This window comes from Panthera tigris, chromosome E1 (assembly GCF_018350195.1).
Source record: "Panthera tigris isolate Pti1 chromosome E1, P.tigris_Pti1_mat1.1, whole genome shotgun sequence".
In the NCBI taxonomy this organism is placed as follows: Eukaryota; Metazoa; Chordata; class Mammalia; order Carnivora; family Felidae; genus Panthera; species Panthera tigris.
In genome coordinates, this window is record NC_056673.1 from 60747147 (window position 1) to 60766447 (window position 19301).

General features: G+C 50.1%; 1 protein-coding gene across 1 annotated transcript in view; it reads left to right on the forward strand.

Annotated features, from left to right (window-relative positions):
- Positions 1–18380, forward strand: part of FOXK2 (forkhead box K2) — a 64617-nt gene extending 46237 nt beyond the window's left edge. Inside the window, 6 exon segments of the mRNA XM_042967091.1 lie at positions 1651–1844; positions 2651–2826; positions 4085–4381; positions 4843–5052; positions 15232–16622; positions 17967–18380. Coding sequence (XP_042823025.1) covers positions 1651–1844; positions 2651–2826; positions 4085–4381; positions 4843–5052; positions 15232–15428 — 1074 coding nt within the window. The 3' untranslated portion in view covers positions 15429–16622; positions 17967–18380.
- The last annotated feature ends 921 nt before the right edge of the window (positions 18381–19301 follow it).

The following is a 19301-nucleotide window of genomic DNA, read 5'->3' on the forward strand; positions in this document are numbered from 1 at the left end:
CGGTTAAGCATCCGACTTCGGCTCGGGTCATGATCTCACGGTTCATGGATTCAAGCCCGTGTCAGGCTCTGTACTTGCTTTGGGTCCTCTGTCTCCCTCTCTCTCTCTGCCCCTCCAGCGCGCGCGCTCTCTCTCTCTCTCTCTCTCTCTCTCTCTCTCTCTCTCTCTCTCAAAAATAAACATTAGGGGCGCCTGGGTGGCTCAGTCGGTTAAGCGTCCGACTTCAGCTCAGGTCACGATCCCGCGGTCCATGAGTTCGAGCCCCGCGTCGGGCTCTGGGCTGACGGCTCAGAGCCTGGAGCCTGCTTCCGATTCTGTGTCTCCCTCTCTCTCTGCCCCTCCCCCATTCATGCTCTGTCTCTCTGTCTCAAAAATAAATAAACGTTTAAAAAATTTTTTTCTTTTAATAAACATTAAAAAAATAATAAAATAAAATATTCTAAGTCTCAGGTAATGCACTTATTTATAAACACTTCCACAAATCCCAGACAGTCTAGGCGGCCCCCCTGCGTGTTGCTGGTGAGGGAGACGGACTTCCACGGACTTGTGTGGTGCTGTGGTCACAGCCATAGCCTGTGACTGGTTGTGGTAGGTGAGCGGTCCCCTAGCTGGGTTGTAAAGTAGAATTTGATACATTTGATTTCTGAGCCACCTCTGGCAAGTGAGGATTTCAGGCTGTGGCTAGGAGTTCCTTTAGAAGATTAATTGGGGAATTTAGAAATGATTTTGGGATAGCCCGAAATTGTACTGTGAGTTACCATCATTTTGAATCTTGTAAGCAAGTAGTAAGTAGTTTAACTTACTAACTTTAAATTTAAACATGGGTGTAAATACATGAAATAACTTGGATGCATGGCTTCTGTCCAGCTGTTGCTGACTGTGGTTTGGGGGGCTCGGGATCAGGCGTGCTGCCAAGAGTCGTGCAGGTTGCAGTGGGGAGCTTTCCTGAAACTGTCTGTAAGCTGTGAGCCAAGATTTTTGTAATGGAAAGAATAGAGCAGGAGTTGAGGGAAACCTCCTCTCTGTGCCTCATCAGATTATTTGGTGGATCAAATTGAAAAACATGTATGGAAGTATTTTGCAAAGTGCTCTTATTACTGGAAGATGGTGTCGACAATACGTCTCAACCTTTAGCTCGTCTTTATCCTTTGCTGGTTTGCCAGACACTTTGCACTGGATTAATTCATTTTAGATGGCTGTGACAGATTCTTGTAAGCTAATTCCGTGCTCAAAAAGTATTTTAAAGGATTGGCTTATTTTGTCTCTGTTCGTCTCTAAGCAGGAAAGGTGAGCTGACTACAGTGAGGGTCCTTGGTCTCCTACCTGGGGGAGAGATGGAAGTTGCCTTCTTCCCTGTGGTTTAGATGGCCCACCCCTTCTTTGTTCCCTAGGTCCCCCCCACCCCCCCACCGCCCCTGGTGCTCCCTCTGCCGTTTCGTTCCAGGACCCTCCGGCTGGGGGGTTGCACCCCTACTCCTTCACTCGGGAGGAGGGCCGGCTCCTCCCAGAACAGCGCTGCTTGTAAGTCGTCTGCCCTCTGCAAAGGCTGCATGCCTCGGTCTCTGCTTTGCAGGGCACTGAAACTGGGGCACATTTTCATTTCTCAGCAAAGAAATATATGAATTCTACGTATTTTTTTATGTTTCATAGAATTCAATTCGCCACAATCTCTCTCTGAATCGGTATTTCATCAAAGTACCACGTTCCCAGGAAGAACCAGGCAAAGGCTCATTCTGGAGGATAGACCCTGCCTCTGAAAGCAAATTAATAGAGCAGGCTTTTAGGAAAAGACGGCCTAGGGGCGTGCCTTGCTTTAGAACCCCTCTGGGACCGCTCTCGTCTAGGTAAGGAAAAAAGACAAACAAAAAGACCTCACTTACTGGTTAGTAAATTTGCCTTCAATGTGTTGGTCAGTTTTTCTTTTCACAGTAGGAACTACCAAATGCGGTGTGATTAAATGTGGGGATGGGGATTTGAACAAGAGTGTCGGATGCTGCCCGCACATTTCTTGAACGGCAGCCTGAAACGGCGGAGACTGGCGATGAAGTTTACTTCCACTCCGCTCCCACGTGGCAGCTGTGGCCTCACTGAACTCATTGCACATTGTTAACATGACCGGTCGGCATTTGATGAGCTGTGTGTTTTCCTTTCCCTTGACACATGAACAGCTCTTCCAAGCTGTATTTTAGCGGCTTAAACTCAAGATTGTTTTATATGATGTTAATGGCCTGATTTTCAAATTATACATTTTTAGCTTCATTAATAGATGCTCTGTTTCTAAACAAAAAAAAGGACCAGGATGTAAGTCTCGGGCCCCCACCTGCTTGCACACCGCTGGCTCCTGCTGCCCGTGGACAGGAGCTGCTTAGGGAGGGCACCAGTGCAGCTCCACGGCCGTGCAGCCCGTGTGGGCACGGAGCCCCAGTAGCCTAGCGCAGCACAGGCACACTGGCTGTCACAGCTGAGTGAGTCTCACGGGAGGTCCATCTCCGGTCACAGGCATTCACAGGGAAAGTAGAGCTCACAGAACTGTAGTCAGGTGGCAGAAGACAAATGGCCGTTACAGTTTCAAAATGCACGTTATTGAGATGACGCAGCGTGATGAGTGCTGGACCTGTAAAAATCCACTGTCTTTTTTTCTGTAACACAGAAGTGCCCCAGCCTCTCCCAATCACGCTGGAGTGCTGTCTGCTCACTCCAGTGGTGCCCAGACCCCCGAGAGCCTGTCGAGGGAAGGTTCCCCGGCCCCGCTGGAGCCGGAGCCCAGCGCGTCACAGCCCAAACTGGCCGTCATCCAGGAGGCACGGTTTGCTCAGAGTGCACCAGGTGAGACTCGAAGAGAGGGGGCAGGCGTGGTGGGTGGGGGCGGGCCAGGCTCCTCAGCGGGACACAGCAGTGGCCTTGGCTCCTTTGTACCTGGTACTTTCTGCATAATACCTGAGTGTTATAAGCTCTGAAAAACTTAATAGTACTGTGAGTGTTAAAAAAAAAAAACAACCAAAAACAGTGAACGTTGTTTTACGTAAACAGCTTATATGGATGCCTGAAATAATTAAGAATCTGTTTCTCAGTTGCTTGATCATTCAAAGATTGTGGAAAAAAAAATCCCTCCCCCCAAAGGAATAACACAAATTAGACAAGCTAGACATTGATTGGCAGCAGAAACTGCCCACTTAATGACTAGGTGAGCATCTCACAGTTTACTTACTAAGTTGCAAAGCAGAATAAAGATGTGTGCCCTGAGGAATTTAAAAACAAAAACAAAAACCGTAACAATACAGTGTGGAAATGTGTCTGAACTAATTCTATTATGATTCCTAATTGGTTGGCAAAATGTGTGTTTTTGGTGTTTTTTGGTTTTTGGTTTTGGAGCAAGAGCGTGCATGAGTGGGGGTGGGGTAGAGAGAGGAGCCCAAGCAGGCCCTGCGCTGTGAGCACAGAGCCGACGTGGGGCTCCGTACCACAAACTGTGAGATCGTGACCTGAGCCGAAATCCAGAGTGGGACTCAGAACCGACCGGGCCACCCAGGCACCCACAAAATACGCACTTTGACACAGTGGGATTCCTGACCATGCTGGCAACAGCCCCTCCCCACCCCCACCTGTACCTCCTGTCACCAGCGTGTCTTTTCATTTACTCTGTGCCCAAACCAGGGAGAGCAGAGGTTGGTTGGCAGAGTTTGTAACTCTGTGTCTGGGCTTTCCGGTTCTCTCGCCCCCACCGTGAGACTTTAATGCTGGGGAGAGCGTGGCCCCCTTGACTGGGCTCAGTAGGCAGCTTCTTCCCATATACTGTGTTGACATTTTCTTTTTCATGAGGAAAGAGATGTGGGCAGAGGTGTCGTAAGAAATCTGAATAGAGCAAGAATTGCGTTTTTAGCAGTCAGATACAAGAGTTCAGTATCCCCGTTAAGATACTACCCTTTTCCCACCGCGAGTGACTTCACTATTATGAGGTGGAGGGGCGCGCCCTGTCTTACTCCTCTGTGTGCTGTGAGCGGATGGTTGTGCTTGGTCGGTTCTGGGAAACGGTTGGAGGAACGTGGGTGCCTGTGCCTCACCCCTGCTCCCTCAAACTCTGCAGGCTCTCCCCTGTCTAGTCAGCCTGTTTTAATCGCTGTGCAGCGGCAGCTGCCGCCGACGATCAAGCCTGTCACCTACACGGTCGCCGCCCCCGTGACCACCGCGACCTCCCAGCAGCCTGTCGTGCAGACGGTGCACGTCGTCCACCAGATCCCCGCGGTGTCCGTCACCGGCGTGGCCGGCCTCGCCCCGGCCAGCACGTACACTGTTGCCGGCCAGGCCGTGGTCACGCAGGCGGCCGTGCTGGCCCCTCCTAAGGCAGAGCCGCAAGAGAATGGAGACCACAAAGAAGTAAAAGGTAAAGCAACAGAAGAAGTCGCTGCAGGCAGTTTCTCAAGCTGTTTCTCAAGTCTTCCCAGCAGACCTACTCGTCCCAAGCCCCTTTCTTTTTGTTGTTGTTGTTTTAATTTTTTAAGTTTATTTATTTTGAAAGAGATGAGAGCACAAGCTGGGGAGGAACGGGGGGGGGGGGGGAGAGAGAGAGAGCGCGAGACACAGACAGACAGACCCCCAAGCAGGCTCTGCACTGTCAGCGCAGAGCCCGAGGCGGGGCTAGAACTCATGAACTGTGAGATCACAGCGTGAGCCGAAACCAAGAGTCAGACACTCCACCGACTAAGCCCCCCAGGTGCCGCCCCCAAACCCCTTTTCTAGTTACGTAACGTCTTAGAGAGGGTCTGCTGGTCACCTGGCGTGATTGCTGTGGCTTTCCAGTAATGTCAGTTGGAATTGTTTCTTTCCCCTTCCTTTTAATTTCAGTAAAAGTGGAACCTATTCCTGCGATTAGCCATGCCACGCTGGGCGCCGCTAGCCGGATCATTCAGACGCCACAGACCACCCCCGTCCAGACGGTCACCATCGTGCAGCAGGCTCCTCTGGGTCAGCACCAGCTACCAATAAAAACTGTGACGCAGAACGGGACTCACGTGGTGCCAGTCCCTGCCGCCGTCCACGGCCAGGTGAACAACGGTAAGCAGTGTCCTTCACAGCTAATAGGGTGCAGTTATCAAGAGCGAAGATCCTTTGCTCTCCGTTTTATGAATGGTAGTGTTCCATACTTTGGTTTCGAGTGTTAAATTTTAATTTTTTTGTCTGAGGAAATGTTTGCATTTCTAAAGTGTAAGAAACCTAATAGTGCTACAGGGTACCTGGCGGTGGTTGTGGGTGTCAGCTCTCCTGGGGGTCCCCCTGGTGGAGCCATCTGAACGGAGATTAGCGTTTCTGTAAATACCTAGAGAGCTAGAAATCCCCCCCTCCTTGTGTAGATCCCTGGGTGTGGCCTGGAAGTAACGGGAGGTTTGGGCACTGGCACCTGCCTTCTGAGATGTCTCCTGGGAAACCTGTGCTCCAGAGTGTGTCTGACGGAAGCAGAGAATCTTGCTCTCTGCGCACATAGCTGTCCATGCATGTTCTCACATCGACGAGTAGAGAAGACAGGACAGACCAACGGAGCTTGGCATTTAGTTAGGTAGTTAGTAATTTAGTAAGTAAGTAGGCTCCACGCCCAACGCCGGAATTCAATTCAATTCAATAACCCTGAGATCAAGACCTGAGCTGAGATCAAGAGGCGGACGCTTAACTGATCGAGCCACCCGGGTGCCCCTGAGCTTGGCTTTTAAATGAGAGCACAGAGAACCCCCTTTCACCCAGCCCTGTGGAGCCATGTGAGGCGTAGGGGTCCGGCTGGCTGTTAAGTCAACTCAGGAGTCTAGTGTCATCCTCAGAGCTGCTGTTTGAGCAGTGGGTCCTTGCCTAGGCCTACAGAGTGCCTGCTGTCCATCAGGACGCAGCAGTGGCCTGCAGGAGCTCAAGCAATGGAGTCAGGCTCCTGGTCAGAAGGTGCTCTCTGTGCCCACAGAGTTTCTCTGAAAAGGGGTAGAGAACAGAAGGCCTGACTGTGTTGACCTCCCACCCGTGAGCGATGAAGGAGTGGAGGAGACCTGCGTTTGCCTATGGGATTCAGATTCCCACTCTGCCTTGCCCCAAACTCACTGGTAGAATAAGTTCTGGAACCTTTTCTGGGGAAGACTAACCACCTGAGAGTTCTTTGTTCTTATTCTTCTTCTTTTTTTTTTTAAGTTTATTTATTTCGAGAGAGAGTGTGGGGAAGGGGCAGAGAGGGAGAGAGACAATCCCAAGCAGGCTCTGGGCTATCAGTGCAGAGCCCAGTACGGGGCCTCAGTCCCACGAATGGCGTGATCATGACATGAGCTGAAACCAAGAGTCAGACGCTTAACTGAGCCTCCAGGCGCCCCAAGAGTTTTGTTTTTCTAATGTCTTTGTTTTTAAATAATAGTTAACACATGCCAACCTGTGGATAAATGGACAAACTTGCAATCAGTTACCCATTTCAAATGCTGTCTTCTCAGGTTCTGTGTCCCCTAAGTATTAAGAGTTGTGCGGGCCTTATTTTCTCTCTGAATAAGTTTGTCATTGTGGATGACGTTGACGCAGCAAACCTGTTGGCGCTGTGTGCTTCTGGAAGAAGGTGGCATTGGGAGGTGGACTGGTCGGTCCTTTTTTGGTCTGAATCCTGCTCAGGCTGAAGCCATGGTTCAGCCAGTGATTCCCAGATATGATGTGCCTCAGAGTCCCTTCCTGAGCAGGTGTGGCCTGGGGGCCCAAGAGTGCATTTCTAACGCATTCCAGGTTGTCAGAGAACCACTGGTGCCAGTCAGGGGCCTCTTATGTCCACCTGTTTACTGGAGGGAGTTGGAACAGCTGTGTATCCCTTTCACGTGTGAAAGTTGGTATCTAAAATGTTTCCTTACAGATTTAATAAGCAAAGGATTAAGTTTTCCACTGTTTTACATCATTCTCTCTAATGTTCTCCTGGCCCTGAATATTGCCCTGATTTGGCGTCTACTCTCAGAATGTATGAGCACCCAGACAGGCCCTCCTGCCCCTGTAATGGGGTCTTGCGCCCTAACAGATTTCATATGCGTGCCGACTAGTTTCTGTCTGAATACTGTTTGCTGAGCACATTTTTACTCTGCACAGGAGAATGCGGAAATATTAAAGATTTAATCGTGAATATAAGGGTTACAGAACCTGAGAAGACAGCATTTGAAATGGGTAACTGATCGCAAGTTTGTCCATTTATCCACAGGTTGGCACGTGTTAACTATTATTTAAAAACAACTTGGTGGGGCGCCTGGGTGGCTCAGTCGGTTAAGCGGCCGACTGGCTCAGGTCATGATCTCGTGGTCCGTGAGTTTGAGCCCTGCGTCGGGCTCTGTGCCGACAGCTCAGAGCCTGGAGCCTGTTTCAGATTCTGTGTCTCCCTCTCTCTCTCTGACCCTCCCCCGTTCATGCTCTCTCTCTGTCTCAAAAATAAATAAATGTTACCAAAAAAAAATTTTTTTTAAATAATAAAAAAATAAAAACAATTTTTGGGGCACCTGGGTGGCTCAGTCGGTTAAGCGCCTTACTCTTGATTTTGGCTCAGGTCATGATCCCAGGGTCATGGGATCAAGCCCTTGTCAGACTGTCTGCAGACATCACGGGGCCTGCATGGGATCCTCTCTCCCTCTCTCTCAAAATAAACAAACTTAAAAAAACAAATAGAATTTTTTAATTTATTTATTAAAAAAAGTTTTTTAATGTTTCTTTTTGAGAGAGTGCAAGCAGGGGAGGGGCAGACAGAGAGGAAGACAGAATCGGAAGCAGGCTCCAGGCTCTTGCTGTCAGCACAGAGCCCGACATGGGGCTCGAACCCACAAACTGTGAGATGGTGACCTGAGCCAAAGTCGGACACTTAACTGACTGAGCCCACCCAGGTGCCCCCAAAAATACAATTTTTTTAATATTTGTTTATTTATTTATTTAGAGAGCGGGATAGAGAGGGGTGCACGTAGGGGAAGGGCAGAGGAGAGAGAATCTCAAGCAGGCTTTTCTCTGTTGTCATGGAGCCCGACTTGGGGCTTGATCCCACAACCACGAGATCAGGAGTTGATGGTTCAACCGACTGAGCCACCCAGGCACTCCTCAAAAATATAATTTATCTCGTAAAATAAATTAAAATTGTATTAAAGATTAACTTCTTAATATATTGGGGCTTTAAAGAAAGCCACACAGTTTTTTTTATCATCATTGATGATCGCTGCAGGGTCAGCCTTGAGACCTTGTTCCCTCTCAGGAGAAGGAAGATGGAAAAAATATTGAAATTCCTTCCAGTTTTAGTCATCTTTTACCAAAAACCATTTTAAATTATCTGTTAGTGGGAAATTTTATTGGTTCTTCTTTAATTTGGTTGTAGTCTTTTACTTAGAAATCACTGGGGGCTGCCTGGGGGGCTCAGTCGGTTGAGTGTCCTACTTCAGCTTGGTCATTCATGATCTCGCGTTCCTGGGTTCGAGCCCCGTGTCAGGCTCTGTGCTGACAGCTCAGAACCTGGAGCCTGCTTTGGATTCTGTGTCTCCCTCTCTATCTGCCCCTCCCCTGCTTGTGCTCTCTCAAAAAATAAAAAACATTTAAAAAAATTTTTTTTTAAAGAAATCACTGGTTTAGAAAAGGGTTTTCTCTCTAGTCCGTAACGATTCAGTGCTCCCAGACACCATCCTCCCCAGCGGCGGCACCCAGCCCAGTGGGCGCAGGAGGCGCTGTGGAAAAGAGGGAGGAGGTGGCAGATGAGCTTGAAGACTGGGCGAGGAGGGTGGCTCTCCTTACACAGTGTCAGCGGTCACTGAGGTGCTGCATGGCCTGTGACTGCCTTCACCCTAGAAAGTCACTCTTGAGAAAGGAAAGCGGTACCTGTTAATAAACTCTGAAAGTCAGCAGCTTTGCTTTTTTCTTTTAAGCTTTGTATTATGGAAAACGTCAGACATTCTGGAAATTCTCTCCCAGCTCTTCCCCACCCAGATCCAGACATAGTGTCATTTTTATCTGTTGGTATTTCAGCATCTCTGAAAGAATTTGCTTTTACTATTTTTTAAAATTAGCAGTAATTCTTTTATACTTAGTACTCCTTAGGATTCGAGTCATTTTTTTTTTTTTTTGTCATGGTAAAATATACGTAACATACAATTGACCATTTTACAGCATACAAGTCAGTGGCATTAGGTACATTCACAGCATTTTGAAACCATCTCCTCTAACGAGTTTAGAAGCATTTTCATTGTCCCAGTAGTAAACCTTATACACAGTAAGCAGTTACTTCCCGTTTCCCTCTTACCTGAGCCCCTGGTAGCCACTAATCTGTCTCTGTGGATTTGCCTACACTGGACATTCCCTGTAGATACAATTTGATACGTGGCCTTTTATATCTGGTCTCTCACTGAGCATCATGTTCGGAGGTTTATAGCATTGGTCAGTACTTCTTTATGGCTTAATGTTTCCATTTTTTTAAAGTGGTTTTTTTTTTTTAATTTTTTTTTTAATGTTTATTTTTGAGACAGAGACAGAGACAGAGCATGAATGGGGGAGGGGCAGAGAGAGAGGGGGACACAGAATCGGAAGCAGGCTCCAGGCTCTGAGCCATCAGCCCAGAGCCTGACGCGGGGCTCGAACTCACGAACTGTGAGATCGTGACCTGAGCTGAAGTCGGACGCTCAACCGACTGAGCCACCCAGGCGCCCCATTAATGTTTCCATTTTTGTTGATTCAGTCACCGATTGATGGACATTTGGATTGTTTCCACCTTCTGGCTGTTGTGAATAGTGCTGCTGTGAACATTCATGATTATGTATGGTGTCCTCGTTTTCATTTCTTCTGGGTGTATACCTAGGAGTAGACTTGCTCAGTCGTATGGTAATTCTGTGTTGTTTATTGAAGAACTTCCAAACTTTTCCACAGCAGCTACATTTTACATTCTTCCGCTGATGTAGGAGATTCTCATTTGTCTACATCCTCACCAACACGTGTTGTTTTCTGTTGTTGTTTTTCCCCCTCATGGCCATCTTACTGGGTGTGAAGTGATATCAGTGATTTGGGTTTGCATTTCCCTCATGAGTAACGATGTTGTAGGTCTTCAACGAGCTATGTAAATCTTTTGTCCATTTTTTGTTGTTGAGGTGCAGGAGCTCTTGATATATTCTGGATACTAGGTCCTGACCAGATGTGATTTGCAAATATTTTCTCTCATTTGGTGGGTTTATCTCTTCACTCTCCTGATAGTGTCTCCGATGCACCAGTTTTTTACAGATTTAAAATAATTTAAAAAAAATTTTTTTTAATGTTTATTTTTGAGAGAGCGAGAGAGAGACAGAGTGTGAGCCAAGAAGGGGCTGAGAGAGAAAGGGAGACACGGAATCTGAAGCAGGCTCCAGGCTCTGAGCTGTCAGCACAGAGCCCGATGCAGGGCTCGAACCCACAAACCGTGAGGTCATGACCTGAGTGGAAGTCTGGTGCTTAACCGGCTGAGCCACCCAGGCGCCCCTAAAATAATTTTTTTTAATGTTTATTTTTGAGAGAGGGAGACAGAACGTGAGTGGGGGAGGGGCAGAGAGAGAGGGAGACACAGAATCCGAAGCAGGCTCCAGGCTGTGAGCTGTCAGCACAGAGCCTGACAGAGGGCTCGAACCCGTGAGCTGTGAGATAGTGACCTGAACCCGATGATCGGATGCTTAACCGATGGAGCCACCCAGGCGCCCCTCTGATGCACCAGTTTTTAATTGTGAAGTCCCCTTTATCTCTGTGCCCTTTTGTGTCTTGTGCTCCAGGTGGCCTATGCAAAGACTCCACTGCCACCCCTGGGGTGGTGCCCCTGTGCTTTCTTCTTCTCAGACCGACAGTGTTCCAGCTCTTAGGTTTAGTTCTTTGATCCATGTAGCGTTAATTTTTGTATCGAGTGAGTGAGGTAATGGTCTGACCACACCTTTGGCGTGTGGATGTACATCTGTTCCAGAAGAGGCCTCTTCCATAGAAGGTCTCTTCCATAGAAGAGACCATGCTTTCCCCACGGAGTGGTTTTGTCACCCTTGTGGAAAGTCGCTTGACCTCCGATCTACGGGTTTCTTTCTCACGTCTATCTCCCTGACCTTCGCGTCTGCCTTGATGCCAAAGCCACAGTTTTGATTACTGCAGTTTTGCAGGAAGTTTTGAAATTGGGAAGGAGGAGTCCTCCGACCTTGTTCTTTTTTGTTTTGACTATTCTGGATCCCTAGCAATTCCATGCAAATTTTAGGATCAGCTTTTCCATTTCTGCAAAAAACCAGCATTTGGGATGTCGATAGGGACTGCACTGAGCCCGTAGATTGCTTTAGGCAGTGCCGCATGACGAGCATCACGTCTTCTCAACCAGGAGCGTTGACATCTCTCCATTTGTTTAAGTCTTTAATTTCTTTCCACAGTGTTCTGTAGTTCTCAGTGTAAAAGTCTGGCTCAAATTTCTTCCTGTTTTATTCCTTTGGAACTCCTTCCTGTTCAGTTCCTTTGGAATTGTTCTCTTAATTTCCTTTTAAGTTCACTATATATACAGCTGATTACGATATGTTACAGCTGATTATACATACAGCTGATTACTATATATTAGTCTTTTCTATATATATAGCTGTTACCATATATACTGCTGATTACTGTACATTACAGTTGCTACTATATACATAGCTGGTTACTGCATTTTACAGCTGTTACTATATACACAGCTGTTACAGCTGATCTTCGCGTGTCCATATTGTACCTTGCAACTTTGCTGAGTTCAGTTCTGAGTGGTTATAGTTTTTGGCTTAGGGGGTTTTCTTGTGTGGATTTATTAGGATTTCCTACATACAAAGATTAGGTCATTTCCAGTAGAGGGTTTTACTTCCTTTTCCATTCAGATGCCTTGACTTCCCTGTGCCTGCTGGGCTAAGACTCCAGCAGTGTTGAATCTCAGTGCCAGAAGCAGACATCTGTGTCCTGCTCCCGATCCTAGAGGGAGAATGTCGTCTTGCACTGTCGAGGCCGATGTTAGCTGTGGGTTGTCGTCTACAGACCTTATTATGCCGAGCTGTTTTTCCTTTCTGGTTTGCTGAGGAGCTCTATCGGGAAAGGGTGTTGAATTCAGTCACATGCTTTTTCTGTGTTGAGGTGATCATGTGGGTGTTTTCCTTTATTAATGCAGTGTGTCGCATGGCTTTTTTTTTTTTTTTTTTTTTAATGTTTAGCTACCCTTGCGTCCCTGGGATGAATCCGTTGGCCGTGGCATGTAACCCTTTTATATGCTGTTGAATTTGATTTGCTGATGTCTTGTTGAGGAGGTTTATGTCAGTTTGTGTCAGGGACATTGTAGCTTTCCTGTAGTATTCTGGTCCGCTTCGGTTTCAGAGTGATGCTGGCCTCGGAGAGTGGATGTGGAAGTCTGGCCTGTGCCTGTGCGGGATGGCTCCTCTTCGGGGCGGCTTCTGGGGCTGTACCACCTGCCCCCCAGAAAACCCAGTGTGCTTCTGGCCGTTCCTCAGCCTCTCTTCCCCCACTGGGCTGTGGTTCTGGTCAGAGGTGCTCTGTCAGTGTGGGTCTTTGCTGAGACAGCCACCCCAGGCCTCTATCCGGGGGCAGGGGCAGCGGCAGCGGGTGTTGGGAAGAATGGTCACCTCCTCCTGCTGACCACGTTCTCTTGTGGCCCTGAAGCAGAAGTCCCAGGCTGACACTTCACTTGCTGTCCTAAGAGTCTCCGTTGTGCTCACAGCCATCAGCCCTTCTCCTTGCAGAAAACGGCCCCCTGCCCTGTGCTGCTTTGAGGTGTTAAGAAGGTGTACGGGCCTCTTAGGGACACAGGTGCCTGTGGGCTAGTGCCTGCGCTGTCTGTCGTCTTAGTCCAGTGTCCCTGTTCACCTCCGTCTCCCCCGGGGGCCACTTGCAGGGGTGTATCTGGAGCCAGCGGAAGACCTGCTTGACCAGCTTAGCCTTTTGCCCTGTTTCCCCACGGGAGGCGTCTGCCCTGAGGGGACGGCGTTGCTGTCGTGCCCATCCTGTGTAGGGCTGGTGCTCTGGGGGACTTCTAGAGGCGACCTCCCACAGTTGACCCTCAGTGCTCGCCTGATCACTAACAGTTATTTGTCATCCCAGTCAGTGCTCACGCGTGCTCACGCACCCACGCACGGGGTGGATGGACACTTGAATCTGGCTCCTGCTGAGGGGCGACACGGCGGTGCCCCCTCTTGGGTTCAGCTCTGACCGGAAGCACATGCCCTTTAGTGCAGTTTTTCAGGGTTGGTGTTTTTGTTGGTGATTTTCCTGTTTAAAATGGACCCTAAGCATAGTACTGAAAAGGCCCCTGGTGTCGGAGGCACAGAGCTCTGTGATTTGCTTTATGTTACACGAGTTGCTTTCAGGCATGAGCTCAGTGTTAACGTGGTAGTAAGTTGTTTTTAACCAGAAACACATAGAATAAGGTGTGTGTTAACCGGTTGACAGACCCCTGCCCTGTATTTCTCCCGGGAGGGTGGCCGAGCACAGCAAGGTCCCAGCGTCCCGTGTCGCTCAGTTCCAGGCGCTGATTCACTCTCGTTCGTGTCCAGCATCTTCGACTGTGTGGTGTGCGGGTCCCACTGGAAGAACTTGGGCTGCACGTCAGTGCCACCCCAGCAACCACACAGGCCCTCTTTCCTAGCAGGACAGGGCAGTTATTCTGAAATGAAGTGGAGAGGAACCAGGGTGCCCCCATTAATCAGGGTCGAGCCAGCCCCTCTGTTCCTGAGGGCATGGCCATGTGCAGAGCCCCACCCTGGCCCCCTGTCTAGGTCAGGGGGCCTGTTCTCCTCAAGACCAGGAGCTGACAGCTCTCAGGGTGCATGGCCGCTAGAGACCCCTAGGGCCCATCTTCCCAAGAGAATGCTCTCTCCATCCCCATGTGTCATACACAAGAGGCCTTAGCACCAGGCATCAGGACAGGCCTGCCAGATGAAGTGCGTGAGTCCGAGACTGCTCTGTGTGGTCACCCAGGGGGCGAAGATCCGAAAGACTGGGGCTGTCCACAGCTAGTCCGACAAAAATCAGGGGGACAGGTGGCTCTCTCATGAGCGTGTGACGCAGCAGAGATGCCACAGACCCCTGTGTGAAAAGGAGCCGGTGGAGATGGTCCAGGGATACAACTTGGATGGGTTCTGAGTCGGGTACAACAAGGTGGGTCTAAGTTGCAGAACTGCCTCCTGTGCCTGTGGTTCACCCGGGCGGCCCTTGCACCATCCCAAGGTCAGGCGGAGTCTCTACAGCAGCCAGTGCGCATCCCTGGGGCCCAGGTGGAAGCCTGCACCCTCCCGGCGTCTTCTGCCCCTACGCCTCCTTGGAGGAACCCGTCGCCGAGAGCCTGGTTTGGGGTCGGTCTCCCCGCCCCTGCGTTCGAGTTCCCAGTTTGCCTTTCTGTAGCCTGACTTCTCCTGCCTTCTCTTCCTTTCAAGACACAGGCAACTCTGTGTCCACGTGACGCTTCCGCTCCGGGACACATTCTGCTGTCTGTATGCCTCCCCTTCATAGCTGCTTCCCTGGCTGTGTTTCCGGGTTCGGACAGGGGCGCCTTATGCTGGGACACTGATCAGGCTGGCGGTTCTGCCCCTTCCCTAGGGGGACCCAGCCCTGTCTTCTCGCTCTGAGGAAGCAGCACTTTCTTTTTTCATGTCTTAGAGTTTGCCTGATTGTGCAAAGCATGGGCCGGGTGAGGGCCAGGGAAGGAGGAGGGGGGGGTCTCTCTGTGATGCAGCCCCGAGAGAGGACGCGTTTGGTGGTGGGGACCAAGGAGAAGCCGCCAAGCCAGACCAGGGCTCACGGGCACGCGTCTGCTTGTGAGCTCCTAGGTTCATGGGGCCCGGACGAAGATGAACCTCCCCACACGCGGGGCTTTCCTTGTCACGGCTCCCGGTTGGCCTGAGCCACGCGCCCACCCCGCTCAGTGTGATGTGGGGCACGAGGGGCTTCTGCTCGGGGAGAAGGCGGGCAGCGGCCCCTTTGCCTGAGCCTCCCCCGTGCTTCTGTGAAGGTAGCACGGTCTTCGGAGTGATAAAGGGGCCAGCTGTTGCTGAGAACACCCGCTCGTCAGACAGTTAACTGGCTATATAGGGTCTGTCCAGTCCAGGCTCCCGTGCCCCTGGCCACCACGGGCCGTACCGGTCACACACACAAGCCAGCCCTTTGGGCAGAGCCTGGACCAGCTGGTGCCCCAGGGCCCCGTGGGGGCCTGACGGGGGACGAGGGCGCACCTGAGAACGCGGGGTCTGACTCACTGTCTCTTTGCAGCAGGGGCGAGTCCTCTGCACATGCTGGCAACACACGCATCGGCGTCCGCCTCCCTGCCCACAAAGCGCCAGAACGGCGACCAGTCGGAGCAGCCGGAGCTGAAGCGGGTCAAGACGGAAGACGGCGAGAGCATCGTCATCGCGCTGAGTGTGGACACGCCGCCGACGGCCGGCAGGGAGAAGGGTGTCCAGAACTAGCGACTGGGGCAGCTTTTCTTACTTTAATGTCAACTCTGTGGTGCCAAAAGGAGACACTGCCTCTCACCGACGCTCGGAACGCCGTCTCGGTGGGTAGAGGGCCCTGCGGTTGGACTTCACCTCAGCACTGAAAACACAAAACCCAGGTGGCCTTACGCTCCTTAAAGACAGAAGTCACACCTGAACAAAACCACATGCAACAGAACCTGGTTCCGGCAGCGTCTCCCCGCCCCGGGCTCAGCTGGGGACTCCGGATTAGAGGCGCGGGGTCCTGGTTGAGCCCGTGCCTGGGGCAGGCGGAGCTGCCGGGACAGGGCGGGCGCCGTCCCCGCTGCCCTCCCAGGACGCTCGGTGCAGATGAGACCGTGTTTTGTTGTCCACATGTGGAATTAGAGTATTTTGAGGTGTACTTTCTTTACGAAATAATGGGGTCTTTGACATTTCAGATCACTCCATTTCTACTCTGGAAATTTTGGAATCACACAGGACGTTTTGTGTTGATTTCATTTGGGGAAAAGAAACAATGTAGTTTTGTTTCTGTTGTTTGTTTTCAGCCTATGGAATGATTTCCTTTTGTCTATCCTGTTAATGTTCAGATGGAGCTGCCTGATGACATCTGCAGGTTTTCCGTGTTAGAGCAGGTGCCGGATGCATTTAGGATGGACAGACAGACTGACTGGACAGACGGATGCCCGTGCGGGGCTGCATGTAGCCATGACCGAAAGAACTGCCGGACTCTCCGAGCTGCACTTAACTGGTTCTCTTTCCTGCTACTTTCTGTTGTTTGTTTCTTTGTGTTGACTTTGTCCCGGCATAATTTTCCACTCTAAGTAAAACAAGCCTCCTAAGTGTTGTGTGTGTTTCAAACGACAGAACTGTTCCTCCTTCATTTGGAAAAAAGATTCCGTCAAGTGTCATAGGTCTCTCTGTGGCACGTTCCTAGTCACGGTCACCGGCTCGAGGCACAGAGCCATCGTCCGACCGGCCGTCCACCCGGTGACGCTGCCATCTGCCCGGCACGCGGGGAGCAGCAGGTGCGGGGTGGAGGAGAGGCTGCGTGTTAACACGAGGGCCTTGGAAACATCCAGGTCCTTCTCTGATTTGTGACAGGAAATCCCCCTCAGCCTTTCAGAACTGAAGCAGTCCTAAAGCTGACTTCTCTCCTACAAGACACAAAAGTGAGATGAAACAAAGGTGAGTGAATGAGCAGTAAGGGCCCCCCCCCTGCCCCCCGCCACGCCCCCGCCCGCCCGGCCTCCATCACGCTGCCCCTGAACAAAACCTTTGGCCTTTCCAGAGCGTTCTGAGGGGGTCAGGGCTGAGCAGCCGTGCGACTAGAAGAGGGCTTTGGCCTTATTGTGAACTTTTAAATGTCATCATCATCATGTTATTTATTTAAATGTAGTTATTTTGGTATTTAATTTTTTTTTAAAGAGAGGGAAAACCCTGTATTTTCCTGGTGGAATGAAACGGCTCAGAGTGGTATATTTAGGCAATTTTAAAACCTTATTTACCTACAGACCAAATATGATAAATTTGTTCTAAGTATTGTGTGTTAACCCACAGTACGGAGCTGTCACAATGTTATTGCAGATAATGCGTATGAAAAATAATGAAATTACTGCACACTAGCTGGATTTATAACTCAGCCATTAAAGAAAAATAAAAATGAAACCATCATGTGAATGAGGCCCCACGTGTGTGACAGTGGCAGGTAACTTGCAGGCTGGAGCCCGGATGGGTCAGAGTGCCTCAGGGCAGCAGTCTGCATCTTCCAGGCACTTTACAGACAACCTTGGAATGTATAGTTTTTGTCTTTTTTACTCAGAAGGTTTGCGATTTGCAAAATAACGCCGATTGCATAATGTCCTGCGTAGGGTCAGGTCGCTCCGCTGAGTGGTCCAGACCTGCCAGTCATGACTCCCGTGGGCTCTGACTGAGCTCTGGGCAGGTGAATGGTCGAGGCCGCCCCAGCGCGAACACGGACTTGACCAATGCATCGTGTGTCCGCCTGGAGCCGTGTCTCCACAGCAGTGTGCCTGTCACCGTCCGGAAAGACTGGGGTAGTTCTCCCAAAGTAAGCCCAGTCCATCCGTTGGTTATTTCTGAGCCTAAAACGTAGACTTTGTGGGTCTGGAGGGACTTTTGCTGGGATTATAGACTTTAAAAAAAGTACCCAGCTCTCCAGTATTTTTGCCGTAAAGCAGCTGGCGTGTGCCTTTTTCAGAGGGCTTGGGGGCCTCTTCCTTGTCTTGTTCAGTTGGCTGATTGATTGGCACATGGAAATTTGAGACTATCAAGGAGAAGGCAGAAAAACAACACGGATTAGCAAATAGTCGTATCCCAGGCACTTAACCGTTTGCAGTTTAGCTCTGAATTCCCAGGAGCCCTCAAAACATCCACGGCCACTGAGCTTGCGTCCCTGCTTGACTCCTGGTGCCCCCTCAACAGACGTGATGCTCCGAACTAATCCCCAGCTGTTCACTGGAAGTTCCTAAATGTCTTACTTCAGGACGTTTCTGCTTTGACCTTTGCCAGACTTCTGGGCTCCCCAAGGAACTAGAAACTTCATTTGAACAGCTTTGCCCCAAACCAAACAAAACTACGAAAGAGAAACTCACATGTGAGCCACGTGGCGCGGCGTGTCTGGGCATGACTTGGGATCCCTCCTACTCTGGCAACCTTAAGAGTCTCCACGTGGACAGCTGAGCTCCTTAAAGACACCACTCCCGTCACCATCCTCCCTTAGAACAGCAGCATAGACCCTGAGTCGGGCGGGGCAGCCCCAGGACTTAGGATTTCCAAGCTATGTGACACAAGGAGATCAGTGACAGTCTTCAAGTCCTAACCTCCACAATTCTAGAAAGCATAGTGGTGATTTGTGTGCAAAGATTTTAAATTTTAAAACTACCAAGTTCCTGAAATTCAATAAAATATTTTTACTAATTTTAATTGAATAGAGTATCATTGTCATTTTGATAAACTGAAACAAGTTTTTGTTTTTTGTTTTTTTTTTTAACTTGTGCTCTGACCTGCCAAGGGCCTAGCGCACTGGAGCAAAGGCACCGAGGAGCTGCTGTGCTGGCCGTGGTGTAGGCTCTGCCGCCAGAGAGGGGTGTTCGCACGTGGAAGAGGCTCAGGGGGCACAGGTGGTGATAACGGAATCTCACTGATTTTATCTATGACAGTGCAGTTGTGAAACCTACTTTGAGGTTGTGGCTGTTGCCGCCATTTCTTCTAAGGACCCGCCTTTCAGCCTAAGAATCAAGATCACTGCTGACAGCTTGAGATCTACGCCCCCGTGGCAGCGCAAGCTCCACGCTCTGACACGGTGACCGTCCGGCTACCAGAAAGTCCCCAGTGGGGATCGCTGGTGTCCTGGAGCTTGCTAACTGACCCTGGCAGCCGGGGAAGGTCGGCGCGGGGCCCTGTGGGAGCTCAAGGAAGCTGCGCTGCAGGGCTCACAGACAGAGCTCGTGGGGCGCTTCACTCTGACGCAGAGAGACTAGTTCTCCTAACGAAAGGAAGCATTCACAATTGGCTTTAGATCTCCTGTCCACGTTGCATTAATAGATACCTTAAAATGCGTATGGCCTTAACTCCCCTTCTGTCAGACAACGTTACTCTGGTAACTCATTAGGTTCTCCTTCAAGTTAAACTTGTCCAAACAGGTGTCAAAGCAGCTATCCTAGAGGATAAGCTACCTTTCTCCAAGAAACAGACATAGAAGAGAAGAGCCTCCAGATAAAGGGGACAGTTCACCAACCAATAGGTCTTTCATGTAGCAGAAGCACTGCTAATTAGAGGTAGGCCCACATTTAGAGCCATGTTCAGTCTACAACGAAGACCTCAGTGCCCGTCGGGAGCCTACCT